Below are 15,344 nucleotides of genomic sequence, written 5' to 3'. Positions count from 1 at the left end.
CGAGTAGCGATACTGGCCCAGGAGTAATGATATCGGCTCACGAGTAGCGATACCGGCTCACGAGTAGCGATACCGGCTCACGAGTAGCGATACTGGCCCAGGAGTAATGATACTGGCCCACGAGTAGCGATACTGGCCCAGGAGTAATGATATCGGCTCACGAGTAGCGATACCGGCTCACGAGTAGCGATACCGGCTCACGAGTAGCGATTCTGGCCCAGGAGTAATGATACCGGCTCATGAGTAGCGGTACCAGCCCACGAGCAATGATGCTGGCCCACGTGTAGCGATACTGGCTCACAAGTAGCGATACCGGCTCACGTGTAGCGACACCGGCCCACGTGTAGCGATACTTCGGTAGCAGGTGGATGCCAGCACCCTCCAACTAAAGCGAGTGTACTGGTTGTCCTGGTAACAAAGCTAACAAAGGCAAAGCGGTTCATCATCCTTTATCATCCGAGGTATGTGAGAAACGCTGTCTTTTATTCTGTTTTACCTGGAGATTAGAAATCGGTGGTCAAAGGTGAGGACAGAGGAGCGGAGCTACATTTTCCATAGAAACCAATAACCCAGCGTAGCTGCCACATGCAGGGAAGGTTTCAAATCCATCGGGACATTTTTTTGGGAGGTTAAGCAGAAACAATAGGCAGCAGCTGCTGGTCTGATCTGGGTGTCGAGCCACAGTGCAGACGTGAACAGCAGCATCCCAAAACACCTTCTGACAGATACAAATACATCAATTTTAATGGTAAACGTGTAGAACTCTGCGGCTCTACCTTTAAATATAGCTTATCTGACATCTTCAGAGATAAATAAAGGAGGTGACAGACGGGAATGAAGACAGGGAGCAGGAAGGAGACGAGGTAAAATAAATAAAACATCCCGCAGGAAAGAGAACACAAAGTGAGGGAAGGTGAGGGGAGGGAGAAGAGTGATGGGCTCCAGAGGAAGGACGGAGACAGATAGAGCGAGGGTGAAAAGGCAAAGAGCTGAAAAGAAACGGGTGAAAAGAATGAGCGAGCGCCGGCATGACAGTGACACGGTGAGCGAGCGAGCGAGCGCCAATGAAAGGCCGACTGAAAGGGATGAATCCATGTGGAACACAAAAGGAGACACTGCTGCCTCGCTCGCTCCACGTCCCCACCTCTCTCTCTCTCTTTCACCTGGATCTTTCTATCACTTTACTCATTTTCTGCCTGTTTCTTACGATTCTCTACCCCCCCGTTCCTAACCCTTCCGTCCATCTTCTCCCCACCTCGTCCTCCAGTTCCATCCCTTCTTCCTTAACAAGAACACATCACATCAAACCGGATGAATCTAAATATCCCACATCGTCTCCTCTCAGTTTTGTGTATTTGATGTATTATGCATAAAGTGCACGGAATCTTAGAAAACCACATACACACTCCGAGTGCAGCAAAATCCAAACGCTTCCCCCTGGATGGACAGAAGCTCAACAGCACCTCCGGGGGTCAGCTGGTGCACCTCAGCAGCACCGAAGTCCTGCCCCCAAAACGTCCCTCACACAAACAGGCTGTGCTTCACTGGGGCACAGTCGCACACACGAGGAACAATCCACCAGAACGCGTCCTCAGCAGTCAGGGAGTGGCACGATGGGACGTCGAGACATTTTCAGCCGTTATTTGCGTTCCGATGTGAAACCGGTTGCCTTTTGTGCCTGAACCTGTCTGACTCACAACCACCGCGCTGTCAAAACCCATCTCAAAATATTACAATTTCCTCCGAGAAGAAAAGGAAAGTCTGACATTTAGCTTGAGGGTCTCACTGCAGGGGTTCGCCCGGGTGCTGCCTGCCTTGTGTACCTAATAATGTGGGGAGTTCGTGCACATCTGCTGTCTTGCTGCAGCGGAACACTGAAGCATGAACCAGCGAATTCACCGGGTCAGAAGAAGCCTGACGCAAGAAGCTACCAGAGCGGAGCCTCTCTGGTAGCTCCAACACTCCCCAAGAGCCCAGCATCTCAGTCTTTCAGTCTTACAGGTCAAGTCAATCTGTAGCATGGAATGGAATCAAAATCCACGTTCTTCTTATTCCACACACACACAAACACACACACGCACACACACACACACACACACACACACTTCTCTCCACTGCAGCGCCTGAAATGATTAGTGGGTCAGAGGCAAGCTCGAGTTTGGCCAAACTAATCTGGCATCTGGAAAAGTCGCTTGAGGGGGAATTTACAAAAAAGGACCAGTGAGAGAGAGAGAGAAAGAGAGAGAGAGATGGTGGACAGAGAAAGGGAGAGAGAGGGAGGTGAGAGGGAGGCAGTGAAGGGTGTAATTGGTCGAGGGAAGTCGAGCGTGGAGAGCATTGTTGGCTGCCTACTGTAGCAAAATCTTTGTATTCATACTCTTTCTCCCTACTCCGTCCCTGCTCTCTGCCACCACCGTTGCCCCTCCCATCCTAACCCCCCCTCCACACACACACACTATATCACCACCCATTCGTGGACACACACCTGCCCACATACTTGTGTGTATTTTCAGTTTGCGGTGGCTTTTCATGGTTTCGATGCGGAGCTCCACCGAAGGTAAACCGTGACGCCCTCGCCCCTCTTTCTCGCCGCCGCCGCCCCCCCCCCCCTTCCTGACATGTCTCCCCTGCAGCTCCATGCTGATAGACCATGAATATCAAATACCTGTGCAATCGACAGAGCCGCGACTGGCACAGCGTGGAGGAGAATAGCGAAGGCATCTGTGTGACAGAGCGTGCAAGTGACAGAAAGACAGAGAGAAGCAGGTCTGAATGTGTCTATAGGTGTCAGCGCAAACACGGCGCCACAGATGTCATCCTGATATACATCGGCACGCACGCACACGCTCACACACACACGACGTGACACATAACGACCAGAGCATGTTACGGAAGGATCGATTGATACGTGTGTAGTCCAAAACCAACCTCCCGCCCTCATTTCAGCTTCCTCTCTCTCTCTCTCTCTCCCCACAGAAACTCTACGCCGCTCCGTTGAAGCTCCACCAGGATCCATTTATACCCACATCCATCCCCGAACAATTACCCCACCAGCTGCTCCCAGTCGCTCCTTGCACGACTACCGGTGCGCGTGCACGTGTAAACGTGAAGTGTGTCATTCCTGGGTTTGTTCCGTGAGGGTGTGAAATCGGTGCAGTCGATGTAAACACTATGTATGTGTGAGTCGGTGTGTTGGGTATTCTACACCTTTGTGAGGACCAACTTGAACGTTAAACCACCCTGGTGGGAACGTTTCGGTCGGTCCTCCCGTCTGAGACCCCTTTAAAGGGTTTAAGACTTGATTTGGGGTTTAATCAAGGTTGGGCTGGATTTAGGTTCAGGTTTGGGGTTCAGTCAGAGTCCTGGTGGTTTTGGTTCAATCATATCAGGGACAAAAACCAGACTGAAGACCAGTTGTGGTCCAGGGACAGCATGTGGAAATGTGTGAATGATTAGGGTTTGTAAACGAATGCAATCTTGGGATGAGGACTTGGCGTACGGTCAAGTAAGAGTCCTGGGTTTATACTTTGTTTGAAGTCCCAAACTCCATTCCTCAGATCACTGAACTCCGGAGTCACCAGCATCTCATGGAATTCCTGAGCGCTGGGTCAGGATACTGGCCGCTCGTATCCAAGCTGAACTTGGTGAAGTTGCCTTCACTCTTTGTTGCTCAAGCGTGGAAAAAAACGGAATAAATCCAAGATCTAAACGTTCCTCTACGACACGCCCAGTGCATCACTTTCACTCTCCAACCTTTTGATTAATTGTCTTTACACAGCTTGTTTTCATCGTTTGTGCTACGTTGGGGGGCCACTAGCATGGACCGTGTGTGTGTGTGTCGGTGTGTGAGAAAAGAGAGAGAGAGAGAGACTTTGGGCCAGGTGGCAGCTTGACACATCACTTTAATTAAGCTGGAGAACCGGTTCTCAGGTAGAACATCCCTCCTTGATTGACTCGTATGTGTCACCAGCAGCCAAAGAACGCAGGAGCAGAATCCAGCCTGCTGACTCAGAGCTGCATCCTCTCATCCCCTCACTCCACCTGCTGGGCGAGGAGTGATGTCATCATCTCAACACGCCCCCTGGTAATTAACCAATGTTTATGTCTTTATCGTATTACATTTGTCAGACACGAGTAAAGTGTCAATTAAAGAAAAGAAACATTGGCCCCAGATTCTTCATTACACATGGATGTAATTATTCCCGGAAGAGGACGTGCGTCCATGTGATGGTTTTGTGTCTAACAGCTCTGTTCGTTTCCTGCTCCCACGGCAGGGCAGCCACATCTGACAGCCTTAAACGTCACGACGACGCTAACAAGATGTCAAGTGAAGTCAAGCGTCTGGAGCAACGATGATCCTGCCAATAAAAGAGGACATTTTAAGTAAATCCTGACGTAACAACCAAGACGCGCCGGCTGCAGCGCTGAGGAGTCAAGAGCTGATTAACAGGAGGCTCCGCGGTGTGAGGACGGCGGTAGAGACGCATCCAGAGGAGACGTGACAGGAAGGACTTGATGAAAGAAAGGAGGGTCGAGTTAAGGTCCAGTTCAAGGTGGAGTTGGTTTCACCCTGATGTCACAGCCATCCGAGGAACCTCGAGCTAGGAGACTGTGGAATGATGCGCTGCCGTGGACACCAAGCCCAGAATAACCCGTTTTATTCACAATGTCATGGAGAAGGACTACACTACCCACAATCCTCAACGGTCCAGTGGGCACTTTACCTTCACCCCACGGGAGATACCGTCTTGTCAGACAGCTGCTCCTAGTCTTAACCAATCAGCTACCTGTGAGGAGATGTGGGCGTGCTTAAGGTGCGATGACGCCATAATGGCGGCTCCTGAGGGGATGCAGGTAGACTCCATCTTTAGAGGGAGGAAGAGCAAAGAACGATGTTTCCAATTGGCTTGAGGTTCCATATCAGTTCCTTGATCTGATTGGTTGAAGTTGGCCTGTGATAGACAGAGGGCTCATCCAATCACCTGCCAGGTGTTTGTTTGTTTTTTTCAAAGCGTCAGTCCAACAAACCGCTTGACGCCTCAGGTTAGCAGACATCAAGATCTGCTGAGACAGCAGCGGAACGTCTGAAGCGGAGCTGTTCCAGAGGCGGCCACTGGTCGAGGATGTCGCGTTGCTGTGTGGACCGCCACGCTTTTACTGCACCAAAGGTAGAAGAAGTACTGAGATCCTTCACTCACGAAGTACAAATACCACCAAGCATTCACAGAACTAATCTAGTAAAACAGGAGCAAGTATAATGGATGCATGATTAGTAAAAGGCACTAAGTGAAGGCAAAGTACTTTGGATAATGACGGGTACTTTTCTCCTCAACCTTTTTTATAAGATTATGATGTTTTGTATGTAAATTATCTGAGGAGTTGGTAACTTTGTCTGCCAGGCAGACGCAGAAGGGAAAAGAGAAAGATTTTGCACTGAAATGGGAAAATGTGAAAAGTACTTGAGTGAAATGAAAATGCCCTAAAAAAAATGTTTCCCTTTAAATTCCAGGTCATTATCTCGGTGTAATCCTGCGAGCTGAACTCAGACACGGTCGGACACTCCAGCGCGTTCCAGCTCGGATGAGGAGGCTTGTGTGATAGTCATGTAGATTCAGGAGGAGGTGTCGGCGAGGAGAGAGCACGATTCCTCAGACAGCACATGTAAATGCGGAGGCTTGACATTGCACGAGACGCCATCTCCTCATAAATCTTTTACCGGCGTGATTTATGGAAGCTACACGGTGCCATGCAATCCCAGACAGGTATTCATTGACCATGAAGGCCAAAGAATGAAGGGTTTTTCCTCCCTTCAAGAGAAATATACCAACTTGATTGCACTGGCCGGCGTCGCTTCCAGCACAGAGGGGAACTAATCTGGGAGGTGAGCCGTTGTCACGGGCACTTGAGATGGAAACTGCTGAAATTCATCATTTTCACCTCCATGACACGTCAATGTCAACCCAGCCTCCACAGTCGGTTTTATATTTTCTGGACATGTGAATTGAGCTTGTGTGAAGAACATCAAACACAAGATGCCGTGGACGAAGGAAATGATTTATCTTTTGCTGGATAATCATTAATATCATGAATCATTATATGATTATATCTTCCCATCCGAAACATCCCATATCCTGCAAGAAAATGCTGAGGGTACACGCGGCCAGTTTCCTCATTTTAATTCATTTAATTTTAAAACTTTTAACATTTATTTTGCTTATTTATTTTTCTAGAAAATAAATCGTTTTACATGAAAAAAAAAGGGATCTAATTGCATTTATTGTTAGACGCGTTATTCAACAATTCCTTTCACGTAAAAACGTTATTTTTATTTGTGAACAACGATAAGAAGAACAGCGGAAATGAATTTTCCCTCAACTCTTAATTCATCTGGAGGTCACCAACTTGTTCCCAAAACATAATCGATTCCCGGCTGAGAGAGAGGACCAGTTTTTTGTCGTCATTTCTTTTGTATTTATAAAAATTAAACAACTAAATTGCAGGAGACAGTATCATCATTTAATGGCCATGAATGAGTGTGTGTGTGTGTGTGTTTGTGTGTCTTCAACACAACAACATCGTAGGAGCAAAAAAAAAAAATATATAAAATGTAAAAATGTCTTGATGTCAGTTATTCCTGTCCAAATTTGAAAACCTCTGTAAACTGCTCCTCCATCTGTGCTGAGTCATGTTCCGCGATGCCGACTAATCAGGAGGACCTTCATCACTGTCGCCGTGGCGCCTCCTAACAGCTCTGTGTCAGGAGAACAGAGGAAACACGCTCATCTGATAGATAGCATCTTGGCTCAGGGTTGCTGCAGTATTACTGCTGCTGATGGCTTTTCAATACAGCACAGCAGTAATTTTCCATAAGCCTGTGTGACTAATGGCGTAAACAATGGCGGGGAATGTTCACGTTATGGGCCCATTATGGAACTATCAGGGCAGGCATGTAAAGACGGATGCCTTTGATCACGGCTCCATTGTAAGAGCCAGGTGCTGGGAAGAGGATCTGCCTCATAAAGTGTGTCTTCAGTGTGTGTGTGTGTGTGTGTGTGTGTGTTTGAGAAAGAAAGGTGGCATGTAATAAATAGAGATGTAGAGAGGTTGGAAAAAGACGTGAACAAGAGGTGTAGGATGGAGACGCAGGAGGAGGCGACAGAGCTGACAGACAGAGAGGGTGTCTACAGGCCGTCGGTCGAGCGACGGCTGCCTCAAAGACTCCCAGTCCGCGTGCGCAGCCACGCAAAACATCTCATCTGCTTCTGATGCCTTCGCTGCCTGTGCAGCGTCATGACCCAAGCTGGTGATGTCATGCAGCAGTTACCTCAATCAGCCAGTGGGGTTTTCCTGCTGTCACAGGCTGCCTCGGGTGCTAAAGGGAGCAGTCAAAGTCAACAGGTTAGACACTCTCAGACACTCCAGGTGCTGCATTCAAGGTCCAGTGTGCAGATTTCAGGACAGCAGGGACGGAGCAGAGTGCTCACGACTGGGTTTACTCATGGGTTCTCTCACCTGAGGCTAACGCTGGGGGGGTTAGACGCACTCCTAGCACTGTACTCTGTTGTCTCATTCACACGGCCACAGTCTCTGGAGGGGCGGGGTGGGGGGGGGAACCTTTACCAATTAGGTGCCGCCCAGGAAGGGCTGGGCGCCACACAGAGAATACAGCAAAGTCTTTGTTGACAAAAGAAGCGCATCAAGCTGCTCAGAGCCGATGGAACCAGACAGGAAGTAAACTCTTTCACCGGTCGACTTTCAAAATAAAACACAATGCATCAACTCCTCATCACACACGTAGTCTAAACACACGACAGGAAGACACGACCCACGAGACAACAAGCAAGTCAACAGAATCTGAGCCAGTTAACAGAACCAGGCCAGTAAAACCAAGACCAACTGCAGCACTGTGGACGAGTTCATCCTGACGGCATGTTGTCTCTGCATATGAGGTGTACTGGTCTGCTTGTTAACACCAACTCCCTCATGGGGTGGAGTACAGGTGTGGGCCCATCGGCCCAGGGTGGCACCAGGTAGCTCCAGACACCCACCGGAGCGAGGCATCACCCCGAGAACCTCACGTCTCCACAACAGGAGAACGTTTTCACCGCCACGCTTGATAGCGGAACACAACACAGCCGGTGTAATAACAGCTTCTGCCAGACGGCTGTAAAATTGCGGATGATTTCCAGGTCATCGGACCAATTTCTAGAAGTGAGCGCTTTTTCCACTTCAGCTGTTGTGTTTGGTCTGCCCTGTAACCCCGGACAGAGCTCGTCCACGCCGGATGAGTCATGCCGACCTCAGAAACCCCAGCAGGAGGACAAGCCGCAGAGGCATGATGGTGATATTAACGAGGGCTTCTTCAACTGTAACTGTTGCAAAACAGAGGCAGTAAGAGTGAAAAACACCTGCGCCACAATAGAACCCACATTAAGATGCGGCATGTGGTGCAGACAGAAGAGGAAGGTAATAAAAGAGTTGCTGTCAGTGAAATGAAACTTAGCATTATTTCCTCAAGGTGTTACCGAGAGGGTTTTGAATAATAGCCGGAGAAATGTTTTGGCAGAACGTTAAATGTCACATTGAAGTCGACCTTGGACATTTTAGATATAAAATATAATCTTCAGTTATCAGAGGAGCCGTCTGAGGTGGATTTGTGCCAGCAGGCTTCTGTTTTAACTGCTCCAACACGTTTATCGTCAGACTGGATCGCGGCGGACCAGACGTCAGGCCTGTTTGTCATGTTGGACCCTTCAGCTCTGAAACCGGTGATCGTAGATGTGGACGACACAAGATCTTTTTGCAAACTCCTTTTTAAACAACATTCACTGATATTCCCCTCACTACTGCACACATGTGGATGAGAGGGAAGTACGAGTACTCAAGAACAAACTGAAGTACTACGTCTGCTGCTGTCCACGTCCACGTCCTTTCAGAGCAGAAATGCATCGAAAGTTGGTCACCATCATGGTAAAGTGAGGCACCTGACCACAAATACCATCTGATAGGAACCAAATCCATTATGGACGGTTGATGTTCTGGGAAAGGGTGAGGAGATTTGGAGTTAGAAGGGCAGGAAATGAGGGAGGTGAGCGGAGACAAAGAGCATGACTACGCTGCATCGCTCGTCTATCTGGCTCTCGGCCCAGTGTGCGCATTGATTTTTAGAGGCGTTAACATCCAAAACGAGAGGAAATCAAACATTTCCTTTACTTAGAAGGTAACAAAGAAGATTTTTATCCAAATGCACATCTGTTGAGAGTCCATACCTGCAATGACTGTGACGACACTTATTTGGCTGATTTGTTAAAATCACACTGCTCCGTTTCGACACGCAGGGAGAAGTGATCGTCTCGGGAAAACACAACACGGAGGTTGCGTTAAGACAGTGTTGTGATATTTAATGGGTTTTCTTGTGCAGTAATAGAAGTTTTTTGGCCACAAGTGACTTCACCACACTGTCTAGTTGGTCCATGCAAACACAAACATCCATCATCCAACCATCCAGACGCTCAAAGATCCTCAGATCAAATATCTGGAAGAAATGCTAACAGGGGTACTTGCAGGATTCATGATCTTTCAACAGCCTTCAGATCCAGGATCAACAATGAGATCCAGGTCCACTTCAGCAGGTCACCACTTGCTCTGTGTCCTTCCACCAAATTCAACCAAAATCTCTCTGAGTTTTTGAGATTTCCTGCACAGGCGAGCTTCTTTGTACAGTTAATAAAAGAGTTGCAGCACCAGATACGACACCGCAGTCCAAACGCTGAGCTTCCTCCTAAAAATGAGCCAAACCAGTGAGACTGAATAAAGTTATCACTCAAGCAGCAGAGTCTTGACACTGGGGTGGATCATAACTGGGCAGCTATTAATATGCAATTTAGCTAAGCGCTAACAACTGTCAATGGAAAAGCAGTAAAGACAGAAGGACAAACCCCAGGGAACATCTCACTGTTGCTGACGGACACACACACACACACACACACACACACACACACACACACACACACACACACACACACACACACACACACACACACACACACACACACACAGGAGTTGTGGCAGCTGCAGTCGCATAATCAACGACGTCCTACGATGACGTTCCACAATGATGAGGACCATCCACACAGCTGGCAGGTACGACCAGACAAATTAACCGGCTAATTACGCCTCTAATGTGGCACTCAGAAGCTCGCCAATTAGGTGCACTTGGCCAGATGTAACCTGAAGGTAAAGCCAGATGTGGAGACGCGCCACTTTTAGATTACAACTCATGCAGAGTGAACGGAGGATCAAGGAAACCTGAGTGACCTTTTAAATAAGGGTGAGACTCACTGGCGTGTCCGACACGATCGCGACTGTGCGACACGCACAATTATTACCATGCGTTGACTAAGACACGGAGCTATTGGTCAGTTAAAATGGCGCCGAAGATAGATGGCGCTATTCAAATCAAACTGTTGGGATGGCATCGATGGAAACCATAGTTCATAAACATACAGAACATCTGTCCACTTCCAACATAGAAGTATTTAATACTTGAAAGACGGACTAAAAAAACTTGATTACATCCTGATTTTTTTAAATCAAGCACTTGTTTCCCAGCGCTGACTGACAGATTTCCTGTGCGTCCGCCACATCTGCTGCCCCTGAACGATACAACCCAGAGAGTCCCCATGTTTATTTGCATTCAGCTCCTGGATTTTTCTGGTGCGATCTGTCATCTGTCTGGCAGTGCGTGTCACAGATGACGTCACGAGTCAAAGTTTCTGAGCGCGTCTGGCACCGAGACAGCTAACTGTCTGCGGTTTCCTCCTACAAAGAGAAACACAAACTACAATGTTTATTATTCTCCTCACATATTCCAGCCAGTCTGCAGTAAGATGGCCGGGCTGACGACCACATCCAAAGCCAACAAATAAAGTAAATTCCCGTGTGTTTCCACCTTCTCTGACAACTGCAGCTCTGAGGCGAGTGATGGAGCGAATTATTGTGCAGCGCGGCCTGAACGCTCCACGCACATCAACCATGAAATTGTGAGTTATTGGAGCACCTCAGGATGTGGATTAAAATTAGTGTTGCATTTATATGCATGACAGGAAGATTGGCCTGTGATTGACCAGCTAGTTTACTAATGTACCCTGAACGCATGCATCCAGCTGGGAGAAAACATGTTTATTCTTTCTGGGATTCCAAACATGCAACAGAGATTTCAGGCTAAACAAAGTGAGCCGCCTCAGGGAGGAGGGTGTGATCGCAGGCCAGTGTCGGGGTGGAGTCTTACCGAGTCTCTGGGGCTTTGCATCTGGGGCTCAGCATTCTAGAGGATGCAGGGGGGGGACAGAAGAACGTAATCAAGCAAAAATGTGTTTAACAGCAAAAAATCAGAGCATGTAATTAAATCTTGTTGAGGGGGAACAAAGCAAGTGGTGTCGTGAACAAATGGGCATGCAGGACAAAATGATTCCAGCAGACAGACAGAAGTTAGTTTGAGTCTACTAATACCGTCACAGCACACTGGCTCCCTATTGGCTGCCTGGCTGGGGTGGGTGTGGGGGGGCTGATCCAATCCAAGACACATGAGGGAGATGTTCTCAAGACTTGGTGGTGTGATGAAAGTCTGTGGAGGAGGAGGAGGAACCCCCACCCCACTCTCCTTCACTGCTACACTCAACAGCGAAAACAGCGTGAGCTGGTAAGCGGGTGACAGAGATGATTCACACCAGCGAACTGTCAATCACTTATTGAAAAAGTGCTGATTTCTTAAAAATGCCGGTGTGTTTATCCGGATGGTACAACCCACCACGCTGGCAAGGGTTCGGGTATTTCCATGGTGCATTCAAGTCCTTCAGTTAAAATAAAGTGGGCTTGAAAGAGTGAAATGTGAAAGACCGATGGTCTCAGATGAGTGATGTCATCAGTCGCCGAGCCTGTCAAGGAGTTGAAAGATCAGGAACAAGTGCATCAAATAGAGCTCTTTGTTTTCCTGCTGCCGAGACAGGAAACACAACAGCTGTTGACAGAAATTTCTTATTACGTGTCATTTAGTTTAATATATAAACTTCAGCAAACGCCCTTTTTAATCTGGACTTCAGTGCCAAGAAAATGTTGCTCTGAAAACTGCCTTCTGGGTGAATTCATCCTCCCTCATCAAATACGCTCTACCATTAACCAGCACCGACGCACCGCCAGCCAGCCTCGAATCGAAAGAAGGGCACCTCCTCTCCTCCTACCCCACCCTCGGCGACAGCCAGCCAGTAGCCTCCCTACGCTTCCCTCGCTGGGATAATTGTCACCAATCAGCCGTTTGATTGGCACCACCTCGAGGCCGTCGGCTGCTTTTACCCTGTGGACCACCGAGGATGCTGGGAGAAACCATTTTTATGTCAAGAAAGGGGGGATTTAAAGCAATACTTCATCCAAAACATCTATTTTGCCATTCAAATACTCCCAAATCCGTGCCTCACAAAGTTCTCACAGCAGGATCACTTCTATGCGACTCCAGAAAACAGGAAGCGGCAGCCAGGTGTACTTAGCTGGAAGCTAGTGCTGGACCACCAAAAACAAACAGCAGCAGAAGTGCTTGTTACGAAGTGGTGAACATGTTTTTGGACAGTTCTGCTGCTGCTCATCAACAGTGGCTGTTAGCTTCAAGCTAAAGTGTCCGGCTCTTTCTGCCTTCTGGTGCTCTGTTTGGGTGAAGTATCTCTTTTAGGCCTGATGGCACTGGCGTACAAGGGCTACTGGCTCTTTTCCGTGATGTCACACACAGGTGGTCCCGCGTTACTTCAGGTGACGTTGCAGCTGTGAGATACTTTATTCAGGCGATGAAGCTTGTTGGTCATTTTTAACTCACGATTGCCATGTGAAATAAATGAAATGAATGAAATAAAGGCACTGTGGTTTTGCACACAGATACAACGAGTCTGGAGACTCCGTGATGGAGAATATTTGCCCTTCCAAAGACAGAACAGGAGGTTTCAGGCCTGATGGTGCAGGTTAGTGCCTGACAGGGTGTGTTGAAGCTGGCTAGCGAGGCGGGAGGGACAGACGAGGATCGATGACCACCGCTGCGGAGTAAACATGGCTGTGATGAACAGACGGCAGCGTTCATCCTCCCTCCGATCACAAACGCTGCACTTAGAACTCTCTCAGTGTCCTCTGCCTGCTTCTACTCTGCCATTATGAACTTCCTAATACAATTTGATTCATCCTCAGCAGTACGGTGCATCAAATCTAATTTTGTGCAAAGACAACTGATCATATCTGGAATTATGCAAGAACACGACCGGGAGGACCCCTCAGAAGACAAGCGAGCGTTTGCTTAAATCTTTGACAAACTGAATACTGGCACTCACACATCAGCGCGGTTGTTTGTACAGTATAATATGTGAGGATGCTGCCTGATTGATATTCAAGAGTGTTTTTGATTCTCTGCTTACAACCTGCCCTGCATGTGTCTGTTCATCCCCACATCCATCAATCTAGCAAATCAGCTCGGAGGCAAGACAGAGAGAAAGAGATGGAAATACAGAGTCAGAGGGGTTAGCTAACCAAGTGAGAGGCACGCGGGGAATTGGTGAACGAGAAAGAAAGGAGCAGGAGGGGAGGGTGACAGATAAAGGAAGACAGAGATGGAGTGAACGGGAGAGGAAACGTGAGGGCGAGAGAGATAAAGAGAGAAGATGGAGCTCTACAGGTTTCCTCTTAGACGAGCCGCCGCGTGATAATAGAGAGGAGTGCAGCCACGAGAGCGGGACAATCAATCTGCATGCTCGCCTCGCCCGTTGTGTTAGCCGGGAAATGAGAAGCGACTCCACGGGGATTTACGGCATTTGTGACAGCGCACACACACTAACACACACACACGCACACGTGTGAACACACACACATGATCTAGATTCATCCATGCATGAGTGAATGCATATGTGACATGATGTGAAATGTATTATGCTGACAGGTTGAAGAGCGGAGGGGCTGTTCCAAGCACACGTACCACCTCTCGGGGCAGGAAAGCGTCCTCCTGACGCAGCACCAGCAGCCCCACTCCCCCTCCCATGGGTGTGGCCCGCAGTAAAGCCACCACCTCCTCCTGGGTCCGGCCGTTCAGGTCCACTCCGTTCACCTGAGCAAACACATGGCGGTTTGTTTTTGGTCATAAATAATTATTTACTTTAGTAATGAGCGAGAGGTGCAGGAACGAGTCCCGACACCCAGAAGTATGGCAGCTTTGCTTAAAAGTCCAGTTCCCTCAACTCAGACTTTGCCGGTCCCAGGCTTTTCTACCCGAGACGTTGTTGTCTGCAAAAATCCTGCTTATTGATCCTGCTGGCTTTTGGATTCTAGATTTACAGCTGCGGTTTAATCCTTCATGCAAATACGTTGCTGCACTTTAAATTTAATAGAGATCAAGGTCCATTAGACAGGTTTAAAAGCACAGCGACGATTGATGACATTTATTCAGTATGAGGTTCAGCTACAACGGGCTGTGTGATTTTGCACTAGTCTGTATAGTGCGAGATGATTCCACTATGACATCACTATGTGTGTGGAAATGTTGAAGGAAATTCGCCGATGAAAACTCAACAAACAAGACTTGTCATGGCAGCTTATAAAACCAGCAGTTCTAAACAAACATCTACAGGTGGAGGGAGTGTATTGATTATGTGCTGCAAGAGGAAGTACTGTGGTGTATCAATAATACGCCCCCCCACCCCACTCCACCCCCACCATTAAGAATGCTAAATGACTCATTTTCTCACCTCCAGCAACCTGTCCCCAGCTTTGAGGCGGCCATCTTGGATGGCAGCTCCCCGAGGCAGAATGTTCTTCACGTAGATGGGTGCTGAGCCGCCGATGGGGACGTCCCGCGATGTAATACTGAAGCCGAGTCCCTCAGGTCCTGGAGGAGCAGAGGTGAAGAGAGGAGGTGTTGAGATGGACTGTGCTTTCATTCCCTCCCTGCGGCTCACACTCCTGTGAGTAAGTTCACACTCCAACGCTTCTCCAGGATGTGATGCAAGTTTAGGCAATAACGGTGCTGAGGGAGCCATTTAGCTCAGACGCTCAGGTCTGCAGAGTAAAGTGTAAATACAGGTTTGGCGTGCAGAGAAACAATCTCCCCCTCAAGGGAACACTTGTGTTATTTAGCCAATCAATGCCTCGCTGTTTTTACTAGGGCAGAGTCATAACCTGGTTTCTACAGGACTGCAAAGAGGAGCCAGCCCACCTCCCAGGAAGTAAAGAGCTCCTCCACAAAAATCAGGAGGACTGATGACAGTCTGATGAACTACAACACATGGAGTCAGAGAAACTAAGCAGCGAAGCGAATGTTTAAA

At 48.3% G+C, this 15,344-nt stretch overlaps 1 protein-coding gene across 14 annotated transcripts in view; it reads right to left on the bottom strand.

Moving 5' to 3' along the window:
• The window catches only part of pard3ab (par-3 family cell polarity regulator alpha, b), a 226,785-nt gene that overhangs the window by 93,600 nt on the left and 117,841 nt on the right, over nucleotides 1–15,344 (bottom strand). For 8 of the 14 annotated variants that reach the window (XM_086204487.1, XM_086204489.1, XM_086204488.1 and 5 more), the window contains 4 exons: nucleotides 14,769–14,908; nucleotides 14,003–14,131; nucleotides 11,291–11,326; nucleotides 7,325–7,372 (listed from right to left, as the gene is read on the bottom strand). In XM_086204487.1, the coding sequence (XP_086060613.1) occupies nucleotides 7,325–7,372; nucleotides 11,291–11,326; nucleotides 14,003–14,131; nucleotides 14,769–14,908 (353 nt within the window). The remainder of the gene's footprint in view (nucleotides 1–7,324; nucleotides 7,373–11,290; nucleotides 11,327–14,002; nucleotides 14,132–14,768; nucleotides 14,909–15,344) is intronic. The other 6 variants (XM_086204490.1, XM_086204498.1, XM_086204499.1 and 3 more) reach the window with 2 other exon arrangements.

Source organism: Aulostomus chinensis, chromosome 5, assembly GCF_037954235.1.
Source record: "Aulostomus chinensis isolate RoL2024-O1b breed Wild chromosome 5, RoL_Achi_v1.0, whole genome shotgun sequence".
Taxonomy (NCBI): domain Eukaryota; kingdom Metazoa; phylum Chordata; class Actinopteri; order Syngnathiformes; family Aulostomidae; genus Aulostomus; species Aulostomus chinensis.
The sequence above is the reverse complement of the archived record's forward strand: the minus strand, read 5'-3'. Positions and strand labels throughout refer to the sequence as shown.